The sequence below is a fragment of the Oppia nitens genome, unplaced genomic scaffold, assembly GCF_028296485.1.
Source record: "Oppia nitens isolate AA-2021 unplaced genomic scaffold, nextdenovo-longstitch-racon4-pilon3 scaffold23_pilon_pilon_pilon, whole genome shotgun sequence".
NCBI classification, from domain to species: Eukaryota; Metazoa; Arthropoda; class Arachnida; order Sarcoptiformes; family Oppiidae; genus Oppia; species Oppia nitens.
In genome coordinates, this window is record NW_026533203.1 from 5912 (window position 1) to 30967 (window position 25056).

The following is a 25056-nucleotide window of genomic DNA, read 5'->3' on the forward strand; positions in this document are numbered from 1 at the left end:
TCAGAAACAATTGGTTATATCTTCCGATGTATCAATTGTTTTGGTGTCAACTATATCTGATGGTCTAATTTCAGTGATAGTGACTACTTCTTCGATATCATCAGATTGTTTCGGTATAACAGTTGTGTCTTCAACAGGAGTTTTTGTCTTTGATTTAATCTTTTTCTTTTGTGTAGACATATCAACACTAATATCAGAAACAATTGGTATATCTTCCGATGTATCAATTGTTTTGGTGTCAACTATATCTGATGGTCTAATTTCAGTGATAGTGACTACTTCTTCGATATCATCAGATTGTTTCGGTATAACAGTTGTGTCTTCAACAGGAGTTTTTGTCTTTGATTTAATCTTTTTCTTTTGTGTAGACATATCAACACTCATATCWGAAACAATTGGTATATCTTCCGATGTATCAATTGTTTTGGTGTCAACTATATCTGATGGTCTAATTTCAGTGATAGTGACTACTTCTTCGATATCATCAGATTGTTTCGGTATAACAGTTGTGTCTTCAACAGGAGTTTTTGTCTTTGATTTAATCTTTTTCTTTTGTGTAGACATATCAACACTCATATCAGAAACAATTGGTATATCTTCCGATGTATCAATTGTTTTGGTGTCAACTATATCTGATGGTCTAATTTCAGTGATAGTGACTACTTCTTCGATATCATCAGATTGTTTCGGTATAACAGTTGTGTCTTCAACAGGAGTTTTTGTCTTTGATTTAATCTTTTTCTTCTGAATACTCTTATCAACTGTGATATCAGTAACAATTGGTTTATCTTCCGATGTATCAATTGTTTCGATGTCAACTATATCTGATGGTCTAATTTCAGTGATAGTGACTACTTCTTCGATATCATCAGATTGTTTCGGTATAACAGTTGTGTCTTCAACAGGAGTTTTTGTCTTTGATTTAATCTTTTTCTTTTGTGTAGACATATCAACACTTATATCAGAAACAATTGGTATATCTTCCGATGTATCAATTGATTTGGTGTCAACTATATCTGATGGTCTAATTTCAGTGATAGTGACTACTTCTTCGATATCATCAGATTGTTTCGGTATAACAGTTGTGTCTTCAACAGGAGTTTTTGTCTTTGATTTAATCTTTTTCTTTTGTGTAGACATATCAACACTCATATCAGAAACAATTGGTATATCTTCCGATGTATCAATTGTTTTGGTGTCAACTATATCTGATGGTCTAATTTCAGTGATAGTGACTACTTCTTCGATATCATCAGATTGTTTCGGTATAACAGTTGTGTCTTCAACAGGAGTTTTTGTCTTTGATTTAATCTTTTTCTTTTGTGTAGACATATCAACAGTAATATCAGAAACAATTGGTATATCTTCCGATGTATCAATTGTTTTGGTGTCAACTATATCTGATGGTCTAATTTCAGTGATAGTGACTACTTCTTCGATATCATCAGATTGTTTCGGTATAACAGTTGTGTCTTCAACAGGAGTTTTTGTCTTTGATTTAATCTTTTTCTTCTGAATACTCTTATCAACTGTGATATCAGTAACAATTGGTTTATCTTCCGATGTATCAATTGTTTCGATGTCAACTATATCTGATGGTCTAATTTCAGTGATAGTGACTACTTCTTCGATATCATCAGATTGTTTCGGTATAACAGTTGTGTCTTCAACAGGAGTTTTTGTCTTTGATTTAATCTTTTTCTTTTGTGTAGACATATCAACAGTAATATCAGAAACAATTGGTATATCTTCCGATGTATCAATTGATTTGGTGTCAACTATATCTGATGGTCTAATTTCAGTGATAGTGACTACTTCTTCGATATCATCAGATTGTTTCGGTATAACAGTTGTGTCTTCAACAGGAGTTTTTGTCTTTGATTTAATCTTTTTCTTTTGTGTAGACATATCAACACTCATATCAGAAACAAYTGGTATATCTTCCGATGTATCAATTGTTTTGGTGTCAACTATATCTGATGGTCTAATTTCAGTGATAGTGACTACTTCTTCGATATCATCAGATTGTTTCGGTATAACAGTTGTGTCTTCAACAGGAGTTTTTGTCTTTGATTTAATCTTTTTCTTTTGTGTAGACATATCAACACTTATATCAGAAACAATTGGTATATCTTCCGATGTATCAATTGWTTTGGTGTCAACTATATCTGATGGTCTAATTTCAGTGATAGTGACTACTTCTTCGATATCATCAGATTGTTTCGGTATAACAGTTGTGTCTTCAACAGGAGTTTTTGTCTTTGATTTAATCTTTTTCTTCTGAATACTCTTATCAACTGTGATATCAGTAACAATTGGTTTATCTTCCGATGTATCAATTGTTTCGATGTCAACTATATCTGATGGTCTAATTTCAGTGATAGTGACTACTTCTTCGATATCATCAGATTGTTTCGGTATAACAGTTGTGTCTTCAACAGGAGTTTTTGTCTTTGATTTAATCTTTTTCTTTTGTGTAGACATATCAACACTTATATCAGAAACAATTGGTATATCTTCCGATGTATCAATTGATTTGGTGTCAACTATATCTGATGGTCTAATTTCAGTGATAGTGACTACTTCTTCGATATCATCAGATTGTTTCGGTATAACAGTTGTGTCTTCAACAGGAGTTTTTGTCTTTGATTTAATCTTTTTCTTTTGTGTAGACATATCAACACTCATATCAGAAACAATTGGTATATCTTCCGATGTATCAATTGTTTTGGTGTCAACTATATCTGATGGTCTAATTTCAGTGATAGTGACTACTTCTTCGATATCATCAGATTGTTTCGGTATAACAGTTGTGTCTTCAACAGGAGTTTTTGTCTTTGATTTAATCTTTTTCTTTTGTGTAGACATATCAACAGTAATATCAGAAACAATTGGTATATCTTCCGATGTATCAATTGTTTTGGTGTCAACTATATCTGATGGTCTAATTTCAGTGATAGTGACTACTTCTTCGATATCATCAGATTGTTTCGGTATAACAGTTGTGTCTTCAACAGGAGTTTTTGTCTTTGATTTAATCTTTTTCTTCTGAATACTCTTATCAACTGTGATATCAGTAACAATTGGTTTATCTTCCGATGTATCAATTGTTTCGATGTCAACTATATCTGATGGTCTAATTTCAGTGATAGTGACTACTTCTTCGATATCATCAGATTGTTTCGGTATAACAGTTGTGTCTTCAACAGGAGTTTTTGTCTTTGATTTAATCTTTTTCTTTTGTGTAGACATATCAACAGTAATATCAGAAACAATTGGTATATCTTCCGATGTATCAATTGTTTTGGTGTCAACTATATCTGATGGTCTAATTTCAGTGATAGTGACTACTTCTTCGATATCATCAGATTGTTTCGGTATAACAGTTGTGTCTTCAACAGGAGTTTTTGTCTTTGATTTAATCTTTTTCTTTTGTGTAGACATATCAACAGTAATATCAGAAACAATTGGTATATCTTCCGATGTATCAATTGTTTTGGTGTCAACTATATCTGATGGTCTAATTTCAGTGATAGTGACTACTTCTTCGATATCATCAGATTGTTTCGGTATAACAGTTGTGTCTTCAACAGGAGTTTTTGTCTTTAATTTAATCTTTTTCTTTTGTGTAGACATATCAACACTCATAACAGAAACAATTGGTATATCTGCCGATGTATCAATTGTTTTGGTGTCAACTATATCTGATGGTCTAATTTCAGTGATAGTGACTACTTCTTCGATATCATCAGATTGTTTCGGTATAACAGTTGTGTCTTCAACAGGAGTTTTTGTCTTTAATTTAATCTTTTTCTTTTGTGTAGACATATCAACAGTAATATCAGAAACAATTGGCATATCTTCCGATTTATCAATTGTTTTGGTGTCAACTATATCTGATGGTCTAATTTCAGTGATAGTGACTACTTCTTCGATATCATCAGATTGTTTCGGTATAACAGTTGTGTCTTCAACAGGAGTTTTTGTCTTTGATTTAATCTTTTTCTTTTGTGTAGACATATCAACACTCATATCAGAAACAACTGGTTTATCTTCCGATGTATCAATTGTTTTGGTGTCAACTATATCTGATGGTCTAATTTCAGTGATAGTGACTACTTCTTCGATATCATCAGATTGTTTCGGTATAACAGTTGTGTCTTCAACAGGAGTTTTTGTCTTTAATTTAATCTTTTTCTTTTGTGTAGACATATCAACACTCATAACAGAAACAATTGGTATATCTKCCGATGTATCAATTGTTTTGGTGTCAACTATATCTGATGGTCTAATTTCAGTGATAGTGACTACTTCTTCGATATCATCAGATTGTTTCGGTATAACAGTTGTGTCTTCAACAGGAGTTTTTGTCTTTGATTTAATCTTTTTCTTCTGAATACTCTTATCAACTGTGATATCAGTAACAATTGGTTTATCTTCCGATGTATCAATTGTTTCGATGTCAACTATATCTGATGGTCTAATTTCAGTGATAGTAACTACTTCTTCGTTATCATCAGATTGTTTCGGTATAACAGTTGTGTCTTCAACAGGAGTTTTTGTCTTTGATTTAATCTTTTTCTTTTCTGTAGACATATCAACACTTATATCAGAAACAATTGGTATATCTTCCGATGTATCAATTGTTTTGGTGTCAACTATATCTGATGGTCTAATTTCAGTGATAGTGACTACTTCTTCGATATCATCAGATTGTTTCGGTATAACAGTTGTGTCTTCAACAGGAGTTTTTGTCTTTAATTTAATCTTTTTCTTTTGTGTAGACATATCAACACTCATAACAGAAACAATTGGTATATCTTCCGATGTATCAATTGTTTTGGTGTCAACTATATCTGATGGTCTAATTTCAGTGATAGTGACTACTTCTTCGATATCATCAGATTGTTTCGGTATTACAGTTGTGTCTTCAACAGGAGTTTTTGTTTTTGATATAATCTTTTTCTTTTGTGTAGACATATCAACAGTAATATCAGAAACAATTGGTATATCTTCCGATGTATCAATTGTTTTGGTGTCAACTATATCTGATGGTCTAATTTCAGTGATAGTGACTACTTCTTCGATATCATCAGATTGTTTCGGTATAACAGTTGTGTCTTCAACAGGAATTTTTGTCTTTGATTTAATCTTTTTCTTCTGAATACTCTTATCAACTGTGATATCAGTAACAATTGGTTTATCTTCCGATGTATCAATTGTTTCGATGTCAACTATATCTGATGGTCTAATTTCAGTGATAGTGACTACTTCTTCGATATCATCAGATTGTTTCGGTATTACAGTTGTGTCTTCAACAGGAGTTTTTGTCTTTAATTTAATCTTTTTCTTTTGTGTAGACATATCAACAGTAATATCAGAAACAATTGGTATATCTTCCGATGTATCAATTGTTTTGGTGTCAACTATATCTGATGGTCTAATTTCAGTGATAGTAACTACTTCTTCGATATCATCAGATTGTTTCGGTATTACAGTTGTGTCTTCAACAGGAGTTTTTGTTTTTGATATAATCTTTTTCTTTTGTGTAGACATATCAACAGTAATATCAGAAACAATTGGTATATCTTCCGATGTATCAATTGTTTTGGTGTCAACTATATCTGATGGTCTAATTTCAGTGATAGTGACTACTTCTTCGATATCATCAGATTGTTTCGGTATAACAGTTGTGTCTTCAACAGGAGATTTTGTCTTTGATTTAATCTTTTTCTTTTGGGTAGACATATCAATACTCATATCAGATACAATTGGTATATCTTCAGATGTATCAATTGTTTCGATGTCAACTATATCTGATGGTCTAATTTCAGTGATAGTGACTACTTCTTCGATATCATCAGATTGTTTCTGTATAACATTTGTGTCTTCAACAGGAGTTTTTGTCTTTGATTTAATTTTTTTCTTTTGTGTAGACATATCAACACTCATATCAGAAACAATTGGTATATCTTCCGATGTATCAGTTGATTTGATGTCAACTATATCTGATGGTTTAATTTCAGTGATAGTAACCACTGCAGTTTTTATCTTATCTATTTTTGCTTTTGTTATAGTAATATTTATAATTTAAATGTTTTTAATTTATAAAAATAAATACTTACAACTTTTATTTGGCGATAAATAAACAATTAAAAATTACCTTTTTTATCCTGATTTGTTTTAGATTTTTGTTTTTTAGCAGATATTTCAATATTTTCTTCAGATTTGTCCACCAATTGATCGGTACTTTTATCTGGAAGTGTTGTCACAGACGGCTTTCGATCAATTATTTCAATCTTTTCTTCAACTAATGTAGTCTCAGATGATTTTATTTCATCATCAGATGTTGGTCTTTGTTTTGATTTAATTTTAATTTTTTGTTTACTACTATCGACAGGAATTTGACTTATTTCTTCAGATTTGTCCACCAATTGATCGGTACTTTTATCTGGAAGTGTTGTCACTGACGGCTTTCGATCAGTTATTTCAATCTTTTCTTCAACTAATGTAGTCTCAGATGATTTTATTTCATCATCAGATGTTGGTCTTTGTTTTGATTTAATTTTAATTTTATGATTACTACTATCGACAGGAATTTGACTTATTTCTTCAGTAGTCATGTCCACCAATTGATCGGTACTTTTATCTGGAAGTGTTGTCACTGACGGCATTCGATCAATTATTTCAATCTTTTCTTCAACTAATGTAGTCTCAGATGATTTTATTTCATCATCAGATGTTGGTCTTTGTTTTGATTTAATTTTAATTTTTTGTTTACTACTATCGACAGGAATTTGACTTATTTCTTCAGTAGTCATGGTCACCAATTGATCAGTACTTTTATCTGGAAGTGTTGTCACAGACGGCTTTCGATCAGTTATTTCAATCTTTTCTTCAACTAATGTAGTCTCAGATGATTTTATTTCATCATCAGATGTTGGTCTTTGTTTTGATTTAATTTTAATTTTATGATTACTACTATCGACAGGAATTTGACTTATTTCTTCAGTAGTCATGTCCACCAATTGATCGGTACTTTTATCTGGAAGTGTTGTCACTGACGGCTTTCGATCAGTTATTTCAATCTTTTCTTCAACTAATGTAGTCTCAGATGATTTTATTTCATCATCAGTTGTTGGTCTTTGTTTTGATTTAATTTTAATTTTTTGTTTACTACTATCGACAGGAATTTGACTTATTTCTTCAGATTTGTCCACCAATTGATCTGTACTTTTATCTGGAAGTGTTGTCACTGACGGCTTTCGATCAGTTATTTCAATCTTTTCTTCAACTAATGTAGTCTCAGATGATTTTATTTCATCATCAGTTGTTGGTCTTTGTTTTGATTTAATTTTAATTTTTTGTTTACTACTATCGACAGGAATTTGACTTATTTCTTCAGTAGTCATGTCCACCAATTGATCGGTACTTTTATCTGGAAGTGTTGTCACTGACGGCTTTCGATCAGTTATTTCAATCTTTTCTTCAACTAATGTAGTCTCAGATAATTTTATTTCATCATCAGTTGTTGGTCTTTGTTTTGATTTAATTTTAATTTTTTGTTTACTACTATCGACAGGAATTTGACTTATTTCTTCAGTAGTCATGTCCACCAATTGATCGGTACTTTTATCTGGAAGTGTTGTCACTGACGGCTTTCGATCAGTTATTTCAATCTTTTCTTCAACTAATGTAGTCTCAGATGATTTTATTTCATCATCAATTGTTGGTCTTTGTTTTGATTTAATTTTAATTTTTTGTTTACTACTATCGACAGGAATTTGACTTATTTCTTCAGTAGTCATGTCCACCAATTGATCGGTACTTTTATCTGGAAGTGTTGTCACTGACGGCTTTCGATCAGTTATTTCAATCTTTTCTTCAACTAATGTAGTCTCAGATGATTTTATTTCATCATCAGTTGTTGGTCTTTGTTTTGATTTAATTTTAATTTTTTGTTTACTACTATCGACAGGAATTTGACTTATTTCTTCAGATTTGTCCACCAATTGATCGGTACTTTTATCTGGAAGTGTTGTCACAGACGGCTTTCGATCAATTATTTCAATCTTTTCTTCAACTAATGTAGTCTCAGATAATTTTATTTCATCATCAGTTGTTGGTCTTTGTTTTGATTTAATTTTAATTTTTTGTTTACTACTATCGACAGGAATTTGACTTATTTCTTCAGATTTGTCCACCAATTGATCGGTACTTTTATCTGGAAGTGTTGTCACAGACGGCTTTCGATCAATTATTTCAATCTTTTCTTCAACTAATGTAGTCTCAGATAATTTTATTTCATCATCAGTTGTTGGTCTTTGTTTTGATTTAATTTTAATTTTTTGTTTACTACTATCGACAGGAATTTGACTTATTTCTTCAGTAGTCATGTCCACCAATTGATCGGTACTTTTATCTGGAAGTGTTGTCACTGACGGCTTTCGATCAGTTATTTCAATCTTTTCTTCAACTAATGTAGTCTCAGATGATTTTATTTCATCATCAATTGTTGGTCTTTGTTTTGATTTAATTTTAATTTTTTGTTTACTACTATCGACAGGAATTTGACTTATTTCTTCAGTAGTCATGTCCACCAATTGATCGGTACTTTTATCTGGAAGTGTTGTCACTGACGGCTTTCGATCAGTTATTTCAATCTTTTCTTCAACTAATGTAGTCTCAGATGATTTTATTTCATCATCAATTGTTGGTCTTTGTTTTGATTTAATTTTAATTTTTTGTTTACTACTATCGACAGGAATTTGACTTATTTCTTCAGTAGTCATGTCCACCAATTGATCGGTACTTTTATCTGGAAGTGTTGTCACTGACGGCTTTCGATCAGTTATTTCAATCTTTTCTTCAACTAATGTAGTCTCAGATGATTTTATTTCATCATCAGTTGTTGGTCTTTGTTTTGATTTAATTTTAATTTTTTGTTTACTACTATCGACAGGAATTTGACTTATTTCTTCAGATTTGTCCACCAATTGATCGGTACTTTTATCTGGAAGTGTTGTCACTGACGGCTTTCGATCAGTTATTTCAATCTTTTCTTCAACTAATGTAGTCTCAGATGATTTTATTTCATCATCAGTTGTTGGTCTTTGTTTTGATTTAATTTTAATTTTTTGTTTACTACTATCGACAGGAATTTGACTTATTTCTTCAGTAGTCATGGTCACCAATTGATCAGTACTTTTATCTGGAAGTGTTGTCACAGACGGCTTTCGATCAATTATTTCAATCTTTTCTTCAACTAATGTAGTCTCAGATAATTTTATTTCATCATCAGTTGTTGGTCTTTGTTTTGATTTAATTTTAATTTTTTGTTTACTACTATCGACAGGAATTTGACTTATTTCTTCAGTAGTCATGTCCACCAATTGATCGGTACTTTTATCTGGAAGTGTTGTCACTGACGGCTTTCGATCAGTTATTTCAATCTTTTCTTCAACTAATGTAGTCTCAGATGATTTTATTTCATCATCAATTGTTGGTCTTTGTTTTGATTTAATTTTAATTTTTTGTTTACTACTATCGACAGGAATTTGACTTATTTCTTCAGTAGTCATGTCCACCAATTGATCGGTACTTTTATCTGGAAGTGTTGTCACTGACGGCTTTCGATCAGTTATTTCAATCTTTTCTTCAACTAATGTAGTCTCAGATGATTTTATTTCATCATCAGTTGTTGGTCTTTGTTTTGATTTAATTTTAATTTTTTGTTTACTACTATCGACAGGAATTTGACTTATTTCTTCAGATTTGTCCACCAATTGATCGGTACTTTTATCTGGAAGTGTTGTCACTGACGGCTTTCGATCAGTTATTTCAATCTTTTCTTCAACTAATGTAGTCTCAGATGATTTTATTTCATCATCAGTTGTTGGTCTTTGTTTTGATTTAATTTTAATTTTTTGTTTACTACTATCGACAGGAATTTGACTTATTTCTTCAGATTTGTCCACCAATTGATCGGTACTTTTATCTGGAAGTGTTGTCACTGACGGCTTTCGATCAGTTATTTCAATCTTTTCTTCAACTAATGTAGTCTCAGATGATTTTATTTCATCATCAGTTGTTGGTCTTTGTTTTGATTTAATTTTAATTTTTTGTTTACTACTATCGACAGGAATTTGACTTATTTCTTCAGTAGTCATGTCCACCAATTGATCGGTACTTTTATCTGGAAGTGTTGTCACAGACGGCTTTCGATCAATTATTTCAATCTTTTCTTCAACTAATGTAGTCTCAGATGATTTTATTTCATCATCAGTTGTTGGTCTTTGTTTTGATTTAATTTTAATTTTTTGTTTACTACTATCGACAGGAATTTGACTTATTTCTTCAGTAGTCATGTCCACCAATTGATCGGTACTTTTATCTGGAAGTGTTGTCACTGACGGCTTTCGATCAGTTATTTCAATCTTTTCTTCAACTAATGTAGTCTCAGATGATTTTATTTCATCATCAGTTGTTGGTCTTTGTTTTGATTTAATTTTAATTTTTTGTTTACTACTATCGACAGGAATTTGACTTATTTCTTCAGTAGTCATGTCCACCAATTGATCGGTACTTTTATCTGGAAGTGTTGTCACTGACGGCTTTCGATCAGTTATTTCAATCTTTTCTTCAACTAATGTAGTCTCAGATGATTTTATTTCATCATCAGTTGTTGGTCTTTGTTTTGATTTAATTTTAATTTTTTGTTTACTACTATCGACAGGAATTTGACTTATTTCTTCAGTAGTCATGTCCACCAATTGATCGGTACTTTTATCTGGAAGTGTTGTCACAGACGGCTTTCGATCAGTTATTTCAATCTTTTCTTCAACTAATGTAGTCTCAGATGATTTTATTTCATCATCAGTTGTTGGTCTTTGTTTTGATTTAATTTTAATTTTTTGTTTACTACTATCGACAGGAATTTGTCTTATTTCTTCAGTAGTCATGTCCACCAATTGATCGGTACTTTTATCTGGAAGTGTTGTCACAGACGGCTTTCGATCAATTATTTCAATCTTTTCTTCAACTAATGTAGTCTCAGATGATTTTATTTCATCATCAGATGTTGGTTTTTGTTTTGATTTAATTTTAATTTTTTGTTTACTACTATCGACAGGAATTTGACTTATTTCTTCAGTAGTCATGTCCACCAATTGATCGGTACTTTTATCTGGAAGTGTTGTCACAGACGGCTTTCGATCAATTATTTCAATCTTTTCTTCAACTAATGTAGTCTCAGATGATTTTATTTCATCATCAGTTGTTGGTCTTTGTTTTGATTTAATTTTAATTTTTTGTTTACTACTATCGACAGGAATTTGACTTATTTCTTCAGTAGTCATGTCCACCAATTGATTGGTACTTTTATCTGGAAGTGTTATTACTGATGGCTTTCGATCAGTTATTTCAATCTGTTCTTCAACTAATGTAGTCTCAGATAGTTTTCTTTTATCTTTATTTGTTTCTCTTTGTTTTACTTTTATTATTATTTTTTCTCCATTACTATCCACTGGCACTTTATTTTTTTCTATTTATTTTTTATTTCCATTATTTTTCATTTATAATATTGCATTTTAGCCCATTTATAGCTCAAAATTTTATAATACTTACATTTTATTTTATCTGAAATACAAATTATTAATTGCGCGCTTTATTGCATACAATAGCGTTAATATTATTTATTTAGTAAAGCTTTTAACTTTATTTGTCACACATTTTTTCACCTTTTATAGAATTTTTTCCAATGCTATCACTTTTAATCCCTCTAATGGCTATAATTATAAAATTTTTATAAATAATAATTTTCTATAAAAGTTTCAGCCAATAATATTAAATTTTTAGATTTTTTTATTAATTATTACCTATTTTATCCGCCATTTTGTCAAATTTAATTGCATTACTAATTTCTTGTCCATCTTTTGTTGTATTTGTTTCCTAAATATAAATTATAAATTTCAGTATTATTTTTAAAATTTTATTTTTATATTTATAATGCAATTTATTATTTATTATAATTTACAATTTAAATTATGATTTAAATTAATAATTAACCTTAAAATTATTTATATCAACTGTTTGTTGAGATTTATATTTAATAATATTCATGTTTTCCAATAAATTAATGTTTTTGTTGTCAATCTCTAAGCGGACATCTATGCGATCACTTCCTGATTGATTACTTGCAATACACGTATAAATACCAGAGTCTTGTAAACTGACATTAAATATCTCAAGAATAATGTGACCGCAAGAGTATATTGTATTGATTCTGTTGCTCGCCATCAATGGTTCGCCATTGAAATGCCATTCAATAGCCATTGAAAGGTCGCTTAATGGCCAAAGAGTTGCCACAATGTGTGCCGAATCGCCTTCATTTAAATTTGTCATATGTTTGGATATTATTGTTATTTTTGGTAATTGACTTCTTGTAGAATCCACTTCTTGTAAATCATTTTGTTGTTCCGTTTGTTCTACTATTTCCTGAACAATACTTTCCATTTTTGTCTCCATTTTAGTCATTGATTGTGGAATTGATTTTTTAATAATAATTCTTCGCGTGTTTACAACAATTGGCTGTTGAGATGAAATTTCGTTATCATTTGTCTCAATTGTGTGCAAAATATTTTGTTTATCATCTAATGAAGTAAATGATGTTTTGTCTTCAATTTTACTGAAATGCTTTGATTTGACAATAATTTTTTGTGACTCAATATTATCAGTCAAATCATAAACTTCTTCATTAATATCTTTTGGATGCAACTGTTGTGATGTTAATGCTGTTTGTATTAAGTTTTCTTCAATTAAATCCATTTCTTTTTCAGACGGTTTTGATTTTGTAATGACAATCATTTTGCGTTTGTTTATATCAAAGGGTAAATCATGAGATGTCGAAGCTTTTGCTGTGTCTTCAGATAATACAATTGTTTTTGAGGTTTGATCCGCAAAATCTAACAAATGTTTATTAGATTTCATTTGATTTGTTTCATCCAATTTTGTTAAAGTATTAACTAATTTTTCGTTAAGTATTTCCTGTTCTGAAGTTGTATTTATTGGTTTAGCTTTTGTGATAATTTTTAATTTACGAGAACTCATATGATATGGTTTTTCAGTAACTTCTTGTGTTGTTTCCAATTGTTTAATATTTTCTTTATTAAACTCGAAATTATCATCAAATTTGTTTTCATCACTTTGTATAATATCTTCAGAACTTATTGATTGTTGAGTAAAGTTTATATCTGTCGATGAAATTAATGGTTTAGATTTTAATTTCATTTTACGGGAACTGATTTCAATAAAAGTTTGATCTTTTGTTTCAACAACTGATTGTTTTGTATCAGATTTGTTTGAATCAAATTTTGCAAATATCTTATTAACACTAAGTTTTGGTTCAGGTTTTGGTTTTTTTAACAAATGAGGAGAAGATTTAATATCAAGAATAGATGTGACGTCACGTGGTTTTGTAAAATCCAAAATATCAATGATTTCTTCGGATTCATTGGTTTCATGCGTTTGAATCGATTGTCTCATAACAGGAGAAACACTTGAGATTCTAAAGTCATGAATAGAATACTCTCCTCTGACTGTTATAATACAGAATGAATCGACTGAACCAAAAGCATTGACTGCCCGACACATATAAGTGCCCGTATCTTCTGGATATACATACAGTATATCGAGAGCTATATATCCAAAATCATTGGTTAAATTAAATCGGTGTCCAGTTTTGAGGGGAACTCCATTTAGGAACCATTCGACAGTCATTGTCGGGTCATTAATGGGTTCAAGTCTGCACTCGAGATGTGCCGACTGACCCTCTCTAAGGTTTTCCAAATTTTTCAATGTCTTTGTAAATACAGGACGAGTTGTCTCCAATGGTGGCGATAATCTGTGTCTGACATGTGGTCTCTCGAGTTCAACAATTTGTTGCAAACTTTGCTCAAGTATCGGATCCGTATCAATAACTTTTCGAGGCTCAACTTGTATTGAACTGGTAATAACTGCTTCTCCCATAGCATTGACTGCCCGACACATATAAGTGCCCGTATCTTCTGGATATACATATAGTATATCGAGAGCTATATATCCAAAATCATTGGTTAAATTAAATCGGTGTCCAGTTTTGAGGGGAACTCCATTTAGGAACCATTCGACAGTCATTGTCGGGTCATTAATGGGTTCAAGTCTGCACTCGAGATGTGCCGACTGACCCTCTCTAAGGTTTTCCAAATTTTTCAATGTCTTTGTAAATACAGGACGAGTTGTCTCCAATGGTGGCGATAATCTGTGTCTGACATGTGGTCTCTCGAGTTCAACAATTTGTTGCAAACTTTGCTCAAGTATCGGATCCGTATCAATAACTTTTCGAGGCTCAACTTGTATTGAACTGGTAATAACTGCTTCTCCCATAGCATTGACTGCCCGACACATATAAGTGCCCGTATCTTCTGGATATACATACAGTATATCGAGAGCTATATATCCAAAATCATTGGTTAAATTAAATCGGTGTCCAGTTTTGAGGGGAACTCCATTTAGGAACCATTCGACAGTCATTGTCGGGTCATTAATGGGTTCAAGTCTGCACTCGAGATGTGCCGACTGACCCTCTCTAAGGTTTTCCAAATTTTTCAATGTCTTTGTAAATACAGGACGAGTTGTCTCCAATGGTGGCGATAATCTGTGTCTGACATGTGGTCTCTCGAGTTCAACAATTTGTTGCAAACTTTGCTCAAGTATCGGATCCGTATCAATAACTTTTCGAGGCTCAACTTGTATTGAACTGGTAATAACTGCTTCTCCCATAGCATTGACTGCCCGACACATATAAGTGCCCGTATCTTCTGGATATACATACAGTATATCGAGAGCTATATATCCAAAATCATTGGTTAAATTAAATCGGTGTCCAGTTTTGAGGGGAACTCCATTTAGGAACCATTCGACAGTCATTGTCGGGTCATTAATGGGTTCAAGTCTGCACTCGAGATGTGCCGACTGACCCTCTCTAAGGTTTTCCAAATTTTTCAATGTCTTTGTAAATACAGGACGAGTTGTCTCCAATGGTGGCGATAATCTGTGTCTGACATGTGGTCTCTCGAGTTCAACAATTTGTTGCAAACTTTGCTCAAGTATCGGATCCGTATCAATAACTTTTCGAGGCTCAACTTGTATTGAACTGGTAATAACTGCTTCTCCCATAGCATTGACTGCCCGACACATATAAGTGCCCGTATCTTCTGGATATACATACAGTATATCGAGAGCTATATATCCAAAATCATTGGTTAAATTAAATCGGTGTCCAGTTTTGAGGGGAACTCCATTTAGGAACCATTCGACAGTCATTGTCGGGTCATTAATGGGTTCAAGTCTGCACTCGAGATGTGCCGACTGACCCTCTCTAAGGTTTTCCAAATTTTTCAATGTCTTTGTAAATACAGGACGAGTTGTCTCCAATGGTGGCGATAATCTGTGTCTGACATGTGGTCTCTCGAGTTCAACAATTTGTTGCAAACTTTGCTCAAGTATCGGATCCGTATCAATAACTTTTCGAGGCTCAACTTGTATTGAACTGGTAATAACTGCTTCTCCCATAGCATTGACTGCCCGACACATATAAGTGCCCGTATCTTCTGGATATACATACAGTATATCGAGAGCTATATATCCAAAATCATTGGTTAAATTAAATCGGTGTCCAGTTTTGAGGGGAACTCCATTTAGGAACCATTCGACAGTCATTGTCGGGTCATTAATGGGTTCAAGTCTGCACTCGAGATGTGCCGACTGACCCTCTCTAAGGTTTTCCAAATTTTTCAATGTCTTTGTAAATACAGGACGAGTTGTCTCCAATGGTGGCGATAATCTGTGTCTGACATGTGGTCTCTCGAGTTCAACAATTTGTTGCAAACTTTGCTCAAGTATCGGATCCGTATCAATAACTTTTCGAGGCTCAACTTGTATTGAACTGGTAATAACTGCTTCTCCCATAGCATTGACTGCCCGACACATATAAGTGCCCGTATCTTCTGGATATACATACAGTATATCGAGAGCTATATATCCAAAATCATTGGTTAAATTAAATCGGTGTCCAGTTTTGAGGGGAACTCCATTTAGGAACCATTCGACAGTCATTGTCGGGTCATTAATGGGTTCAAGTCTGCACTCGAGATGTGCCGACTGACCCTCTCTAAGGTTTTCCAAATTTTTCAATGTCTTTGTAAATACAGGACGAGTTGTCTCCAATGGTGGCGATAATCTGTGTCTGACATGTGGTCTCTCGAGTTCAACAATTTGTTGCAAACTTTGCTCAAGTATCGGATCCGTATCAATAACTTTTCGAGGCTCAACTTGTATTGAACTGGTAATAACTGCTTCTCCCATAGCATTGACTGCCCGACACATATAAGTGCCCGTATCTTCTGGATATACATACAGTATATCGAGAGCTATATATCCAAAATCATTGGTTAAATTAAATCGGTGTCCAGTTTTGAGGGGAACTCCATTTAGGAACCATTCGACAGTCATTGTCGGGTCATTAATGGGTTCAAGTCTGCACTCGAGATGTGCCGACTGACCCTCTCTAAGGTTTTCCAAATTTTTCAATGTCTTTGTAAATACAGGACGAGTTGTCTCCAATGGTGGCGATAATCTGTGTCTGACATGTGGTCTCTCGAGTTCAACAATTTGTTGCAAACTTTGCTCAAGTATCGGATCCGTATCAATAACTTTTCGAGGCTCAACTTGTATTGAACTGGTAATAACTGCTTCTCCCATAGCATTGACTGCCCGACACATATAAGTGCCCGTATCTTCTGGATATACATACAGTATATCGAGAGCTATATATCCAAAATCATTGGTTAAATTAAATCGGTGTCCAGTTTTGAGGGGAACTCCATTTAGGAACCATTCGACAGTCATTGTCGGGTCATTAATGGGTTCAAGTCTGCACTCGAGATGTGCCGACTGACCCTCTCTAAGGTTTTCCAAATTTTTCAATGTCTTTGTAAATACAGGACGAGTTGTCTCCAATGGTGGCGATAATCTGTGTCTGACATGTGGTCTCTCGAGTTCAACAATTTGTTGCAAACTTTGCTCAAGTATCGGATCCGTATCAATAACTTTTCGAGGCTCAACTTGTATTGAACTGGTAATAACTGCTTCTCCCATAGCATTGACTGCCCGACACATATAAGTGCCCGTATCTTCTGGATATACATACAGTATATCGAGAGCTATATATCCAAAATCATTGGTTAAATTAAATCGGTGTCCAGTTTTGAGGGGAACTCCATTTAGGAACCATTCGACAGTCATTGTCGGGTCATTAATGGGTTCAAGTCTGCACTCGAGATGTGCCGACTGACCCTCTCTAAGGTTTTCCAAATTTTTCAATGTCTTTGTAAATACAGGACGAGTTGTCTCCAATGGTGGCGATAATCTGTGTCTGACATGTGGTCTCTCGAGTTCAACAATTTGTTGCAAACTTTGCTCAAGTATCGGATCCGTATCAATAACTTTTCGAGGCTCAACTTGTATTGAACTGGTAATAACTGCTTCTCCCATAGCATTGACTGCCCGACACATATAAGTGCCCGTATCTTCTGGATATACATACAGTATATCGAGAGCTATATATCCAAAATCATTGGTTAAATTAAATCGGTGTCCAGTTTTGAGGGGAACTCCATTTAGGAACCATTCGACAGTCATTGTCGGGTCATTAATGGGTTCAAGTCTGCACTCGAGATGTGCCGACTGACCCTCTCTAAGGTTTTCCAAATTTTTCAATGTCTTTGTAAATACAGGACGAGTTGTCTCCAATGGTGGCGATAATCTGTGTCTGACATGTGGTCTCTCGAGTTCAACAATTTGTTGCAAACTTTGCTCAAGTATCGGATCCGTATCAATAACTTTTCGAGGCTCAACTTGTATTGAACTGGTAATAACTGCTTCTCCCATAGCATTGACTGCCCGACACATATAAGTGCCCGTATCTTCTGGATATACATACAGTATATCGAGAGCTATATATCCAAAATCATTGGTTAAATTAAATCGGTGTCCAGTTTTGAGGGGAACTCCATTTAGGAACCATTCGACAGTCATTGTCGGGTCATTAATGGGTTCAAGTCTGCACTCGAGATGTGCCGACTGACCCTCTCTAAGGTTTTCCAAATTTTTCAATGTCTTTGTAAATACAGGACGAGTTGTCTCCAATGGTGGCGATAATCTGTGTCTGACATGTGGTCTCTCGAGTTCAACAATTTGTTGCAAACTTTGCTCAAGTATCGGATCCGTATCAATAACTTTTCGAGGCTCAACTTGTATTGAACTGGTAATAACTGCTTCTCCCATAGCATTGACTGCCCGACACATATAAGTGCCCGTATCTTCTGGATATACATACAGTATATCGAGAGCTATATATCCAAAATCATTGGTTAAATTAAATCGGTGTCCAGTTTTGAGGGGAACTCCATTTAGGAACCATTCGACAGTCATTGTCGGGTCATTAATGGGTTCAAGTCTGCACTCGAGATGTGCCGACTGACCCTCTCTAAGGTTTTCCAAATTTTTCAATGTCTTTGTAAATACAGGACGAGTTGTCTCCAATGGTGGCGATAATCTGTGTCTGACATGTGGTCTCTCGAGTTCAACAATTTGTTGCAAACTTTGCTCAAGTATCGGATCCGTATCAATAACTTTTCGAGGCTCAACTTGTATTGAACTGGTAATAACTGCTTCTCCCATAGCATTGACTGCCCGACACATATAAGTGCCCGTATCTTCTGGATATACATACAGTATATCGAGAGCTATATATCCAAAATCATTGGTTAAATTAAATCGGTGTCCAGTTTTGAGGGGAACTCCATTTAGGAACCATTCGACAGTCATTGTCGGGTCATTAATGGGTTCAAGTCTGCACTCGAGATGTGCCGACTGACCCTCTCTAAGGTTTTCCAAATTTTTCAATGTCTTTGTAAATACAGGACGAGTTGTCTCCAATGGTGGCGATAATCTGTGTCTGACATGTGGTCTCTCGAGTTCAACAATTTGTTGCAAACTTTGCTCAAGTATCGGATCCGTATCAATAACTTTTCGAGGCTCAACTTGTATTGAACTGGTAATAACTGCTTCTCCCATAGCATTGACTGCCCGACACATATAAGTGCCCGTATCTTCTGGATATACATACAGTATATCGAGAGCTATATATCCAAAATCATTGGTTAAATTAAATCGGTGTCCAGTTTTGAGGGGAACTCCATTTAGGAACCATTCGACAGTCATTGTCGGGTCATTAATGGGTTCAAGTCTGCACTCGAGATGTGCCGACTGACCCTCTCTAAGGTTTTCCAAATTTTTCAATGTCTTTGTAAATACAGGACGAGTTGTCTCCAATGGTGGCGATAATCTGTGTCTGACATGTGGTCTCTCGAGTTCAACAATTTGTTGCAAACTTTGCTCAAGTATCGGATCCGTATCAATAACTTTTCGAGGCTCAACTTGTATTGAACTGGTAATAACTGCTTCTCCCATAGCATTGACTGCCCGACACATATAAGTGCCCGTATCTTCTGGATATACATACAGTATATCGAGAGCTATATATCCAAAATCATTGGTTAAATTAAATCGGTGTCCAGTTTTGAGGGGAACTCCATTTAGGAACCATTCGACAGTCATTGTCGGGTCATTAATGGGTTCAAGTCTGCACTCGAGATGTGCCGACTGACCCTCTCTAAGGTTTTCCAAATTTTTCAATGTCTTTGTAAATACAGGACGAGTTGTCTCCAATGGTGGCGATAATCTGTGTCTGACATGTGGTCTCTCGAGTTCAACAATTTGTTGCAAACTTTGCTCAAGTATCGGATCCGTATCAATAACTTTTCGAGGCTCAACTTGTATTGAACTGGTAATAACTGCTTCTCCCATAGCATTGACTGCCCGACACATATAAGTGCCCGTATCTTCTGGATATACATACAGTATATCGAGAGCTATATATCCAAAATCATTGGTTAAATTAAATCGGTGTCCAGTTTTGAGGGGAACTCCATTTAGGAACCATTCGACAGTCATTGTCGGGTCATTAATGGGTTCAAGTCTGCACTCGAGATGTGCCGACTGACCCTCTCTAAGGTTTTCCAAATTTTTCAATGTCTTTGTAAATACAGGACGAGTTGTCTCCAATGGTGGCGATAATCTGTGTCTGACATGTGGTCTCTCGAGTTCAACAATTTGTTGCAAACTTTGCTCAAGTATCGGATCCGTATCAATAACTTTTCGAGGCTCAACTTGTATTGAACTGGTAATAACTGCTTCTCCCATAGCATTGACTGCCCGACACATATAAGTGCCCGTATCTTCTGGATATACATACAGTATATCGAGAGCTATATATCCAAAATCATTGGTTAAATTAAATCGGTGTCCAGTTTTGAGGGGAACTCCATTTAGGAACCATTCGACAGTCATTGTCGGGTCATTAATGGGTTCAAGTCTGCACTCGAGATGTGCCGACTGACCCTCTCTAAGGTTTTCCAAATTTTTCAATGTCTTTGTAAATACAGGACGAGTTGTCTCCAATGGTGGCGATAATCTGTGTCTGACATGTGGTCTCTCGAGTTCAACAATTTGTTGCAAACTTTGCTCAAGTATCGGATCCGTATCAATAACTTTTCGAGGCTCAACTTGTATTGAACTGGTAATAACTGCTTCTCCCATAGCATTGACTGCCCGACACATATAAGTGCCCGTATCTTCTGGATATACATACAGTATATCGAGAGCTATATATCCAAAATCATTGGTTAAATTAAATCGGTGTCCAGTTTTGAGGGGAACTCCATTTAGGAACCATTCGACAGTCATTGTCGGGTCATTAATGGGTTCAAGTCTGCACTCGAGATGTGCCGACTGACCCTCTCTAAGGTTTTCCAAATTTTTCAATGTCTTTGTAAATACAGGACGAGTTGTCTCCAATGGTGGCGATAATCTGTGTCTGACATGTGGTCTCTCGAGTTCAACAATTTGTTGCAAACTTTGCTCAAGTATCGGATCCGTATCAATAACTTTTCGAGGCTCAACTTGTATTGAACTGGTAATAACTGCTTCTCCCATAGCATTGACTGCCCGACACATATAAGTGCCCGTATCTTCTGGATATACATACAGTATATCGAGAGCTATATATCCAAAATCATTGGTTAAATTAAATCGGTGTCCAGTTTTGAGGGGAACTCCATTTAGGAACCATTCGACAGTCATTGTCGGGTCATTAATGGGTTCAAGTCTGCACTCGAGATGTGCCGACTGACCCTCTCTAAGGTTTTCCAAATTTTTCAATGTCTTTGTAAATACAGGACGAGTTGTCTCCAATGGTGGCGATAATCTGTGTCTGACATGTGGTCTCTCGAGTTCAACAATTTGTTGCAAACTTTGCTCAAGTATCGGATCCGTATCAATAACTTTTCGAGGCTCAACTTGTATTGAACTGGTAATAACTGCTTCTCCCATAGCATTGACTGCCCGACACATATAAGTGCCCGTATCTTCTGGATATACATACAGTATATCGAGAGCTATATATCCAAAATCATTGGTTAAATTAAATCGGTGTCCAGTTTTGAGGGGAACTCCATTTAGGAACCATTCGACAGTCATTGTCGGGTCATTAATGGGTTCAAGTCTGCACTCGAGATGTGCCGACTGACCCTCTCTAAAGATTTCCAGTTTTTTAAATGTTTTCGTAAATACAGGACGTGTTGTCATAAGTTGTGGTGATATTATATTTCTAATATTTGATTGTTTTTTAATTTCAATCATTTGCTCAAATTGTTTGTTAAAATCAATACATTGCTGTTCGAAGTCATTTGATTTGATTTTCTCATTTGATTTATCGTCAAAATAGTAATTATTTTCTGAATATTTTTTATATGAAATATTTTGGTTGTAATTCAAATCACTTTCTTGTATTTCTTTACTAATTGTTAATTTTGCTATACTTTTAGCGAATCCATAACTATTTTCTGCTAAACAGACGTATATCCCTTCATCAGCTTTTATTATATCTTTGATTGTCAAAGAAATATATCCAAAATCAAAGAAAGTAGTGATTCTAGAACTGGCGCCCAATTGTTTGTTATCTTTAAGCCATTTGACTTTCATTGTCGAGTCTCCCAATGGTTCCAAATATGCCTCAAACATCACAACATTTCCTTCGTTTACATTAATCTGGTCTCTGATATGCGTTAGAAATGTTGGCATTTGTTTTGGTTCTAAGTCTCGATCAATGAATTCAGTTTTTGATCGTTTCTTTTGATCCATTTTTTCGTAGATTTCTTCTTCACTTCTCTTTTTTGTCGGATCTGAATAGAAATATCATATTTTATAATAAATTTTAGTTAATTTTATTAATATTATAATTTATTTCTATAAATGATTATTACTTTTAATATTAAGAGATGCAGTACTAAGTGCTTCTCCAATTGAATTATTGACTTTTAGTGTATAAATTCCTTTATCTATTTGTTTCACATGTGATATGTTTAACGAAATGTGTCCTAAACTGTAATAAGTAGTTATTCTTGAGCCTAATTATCGAAATAATATTTAATTTATTTTTTAACATTAATTATATTTAGATATTAATTTTAATAACTAATATTTACCACATTTTAATGGCTGTCCGTTATATAACCACTCAATGGTGACCGTCGGGTCATTTATAGGTGTGATTTGTGCTTCAAAGCTGACATCTTGTCCTTCACTGACCACTTGAGCTGTCAATGGTCTGACGAAATTTGGTTGTTTAATGGCTTCCAATTCCCGACTGTCAGCTCCCGAAGCAATTCGGTCGTCGGTTCGTTCGTTTGCATTTCGGTCGGACTTTTGATTTAAAAATTTAAATATTAGTTATTTAAATAAACTATTTTTAATGTATGTATAAATTTTCCATTATTTACAGTATTTTATATTATTATTTTTTGTTGATACTGTTATGTATTTTAAAATACCATTTACTATTTTATACAATTTGTTAATTTTAAAAATATTTTAATTATAATTCTAATTATATATCTTAATAGTTTTTTTTGTAAATTTCAATTATTTAATATTATTACTATTAATTAATACTAAATATTTTTATTTTTATAGAAGATTTAATTTGAATGATTTACAAAACTTACCGTATTTTGTAATACTCTTTCATCAATTATTTCAACTAAATTTATCTCTTGATTAGTTTTTTCCATTAAAACTATTATTGATTTAAATTATACATTATATTTATAATTATTAAATTACATATTTTAGATACAATAATATTTTTGAGGTATCAAAACACTGTTCATAAGAGATAACTTTATTTTGAAGACTTAAAACTATAAGTGATATAAAAATAAAGTAAAGTATTTGTTTGAGTGTCACTGCAATTGTGTCTCAAACAGACACAAGTATTGATCAGCAAATTCATGAATTTTTTGGGACGATTTACATCACTATTTTGGTATTCATCCAATTCACTGAATATATAGAATATAATTAAAAATAGGTTTACAGGGTTTTTGGTGACATTAATTTCATTAAATTTTATCAATCTATTAATTAATCCACTAATAAAACAATTAATTTATATTTTAAAATTAATCTGATTTTCAAAATATTAATCATTTATTAATCAAATGTTTTTTAATAAATATTATTTTAATCTAATCTAAATATATATATATATTAATATAAATAATGATAGAATAACTGTTACTTAACTTTATTATAATTTTTTTATTTCATAAAATTAATAAAATTATTATTATATTATTATAATAATAATATTTATAGATTAGCATTTTAAATTTTAGTATGTAAACAGTAGTAATACAGTATTATATTATTATTGGATAATTTTTTATTCTTATAAATATTTTGTACAATTTATAAATTTCGTTTTTTAAAATTCCCATTCATTTGAATTTAATTGATTTGATTTGATATTTAACAAAATATATAAATTTCATTTTTTTATTACATAACAATTTTAATTTTGGAAAAATCTGGTTCAACTATTTGAATATATTATAATGTGTTTATCTTTTGGTCTTAAAGCTCGCAATCGTTGAAATAATAATAAAGTTTTAAAAGTTGTCTGAATATATAAGGAAGTGTTGGATGAGAGGAGCCATCAGATGCTATAAATAATCGCAACAAATGTGTCAACTATTGAGTTTAACTACAAATATATAGTTTTATTATTTTAATATACTTTATTTGTAAACATTTAATTAATTTTATATTAAATATACGTTATATTTATTAATTTGCAATTAATTCAAGAAAATTATAAATTCACATTTATACAATTATATTTTATAAATTATTTTTTGTATCATAAAATCAGTTTTATACTGAAAAGTTCATCTTTAAAGACATTGAATTTAATTATAAAAATAGACATTTATATAATAAGCATGAAATGTACAGTATGTTCATAATCTTTATACATTATGTCTTTATGTATACTTAGATATAATTTAAGATAACTGATAGTAATACAAATATTTTAATTAATTTAGTAATAATATTTAAGTTTAGATTTATATATAACAAAATTATAAAGATTGCCAAAAATTTGGATGAATTGTTTAAATTTAATCATTTATATACCGGTATATACAGTATATATATATAGAGTATTTGTAAATAAAATTTTTATATAATAGTAAAACTCGATGAGAGTTACGGTCATCGCGTTATTTAAAAAACTATTTATATACTGTATATACCTATAGTTATATAATATAAGACATGCCATGACATTGCTTTAAAAGTAAAACCAGTGCACAACAGCCCCGATATCCCCTAAAACAGGTTTCATCGACCCTTCCTATCGTTGGATTGCCTGAAGTTGTCGTTCAGGCTTTCCTTCCCATCAATTGTTGTATTCAATGCTTTTTCGATGTACTATCTCTTGTGAACCAAAAGTTAACTTTTAAACCACAGATTTATTTTATAACTATAATGCTT

General features: G+C 32.9%; 1 protein-coding gene across 1 annotated transcript; it reads right to left on the bottom strand.

The window, feature by feature from the left end:
* Positions 1-23453, bottom strand: LOC128953726 (titin-like). Its single transcript, XM_054299245.1, has 8 exons — positions 23223-23453; positions 22704-22920; positions 22482-22625; positions 12067-22400; positions 11877-11949; positions 11739-11786; positions 6164-11542; positions 1-6065 (listed from the first exon to the last, which is right to left on the bottom strand). Exons 1-8 carry the CDS (start codon positions 23286-23288, stop codon positions 1-3), a joined length of 22326 nt encoding a protein of 7441 aa, XP_054155220.1. The 5' UTR covers positions 23289-23453.
* Between the last annotated feature and the right edge of the window lie 1603 nt (positions 23454-25056).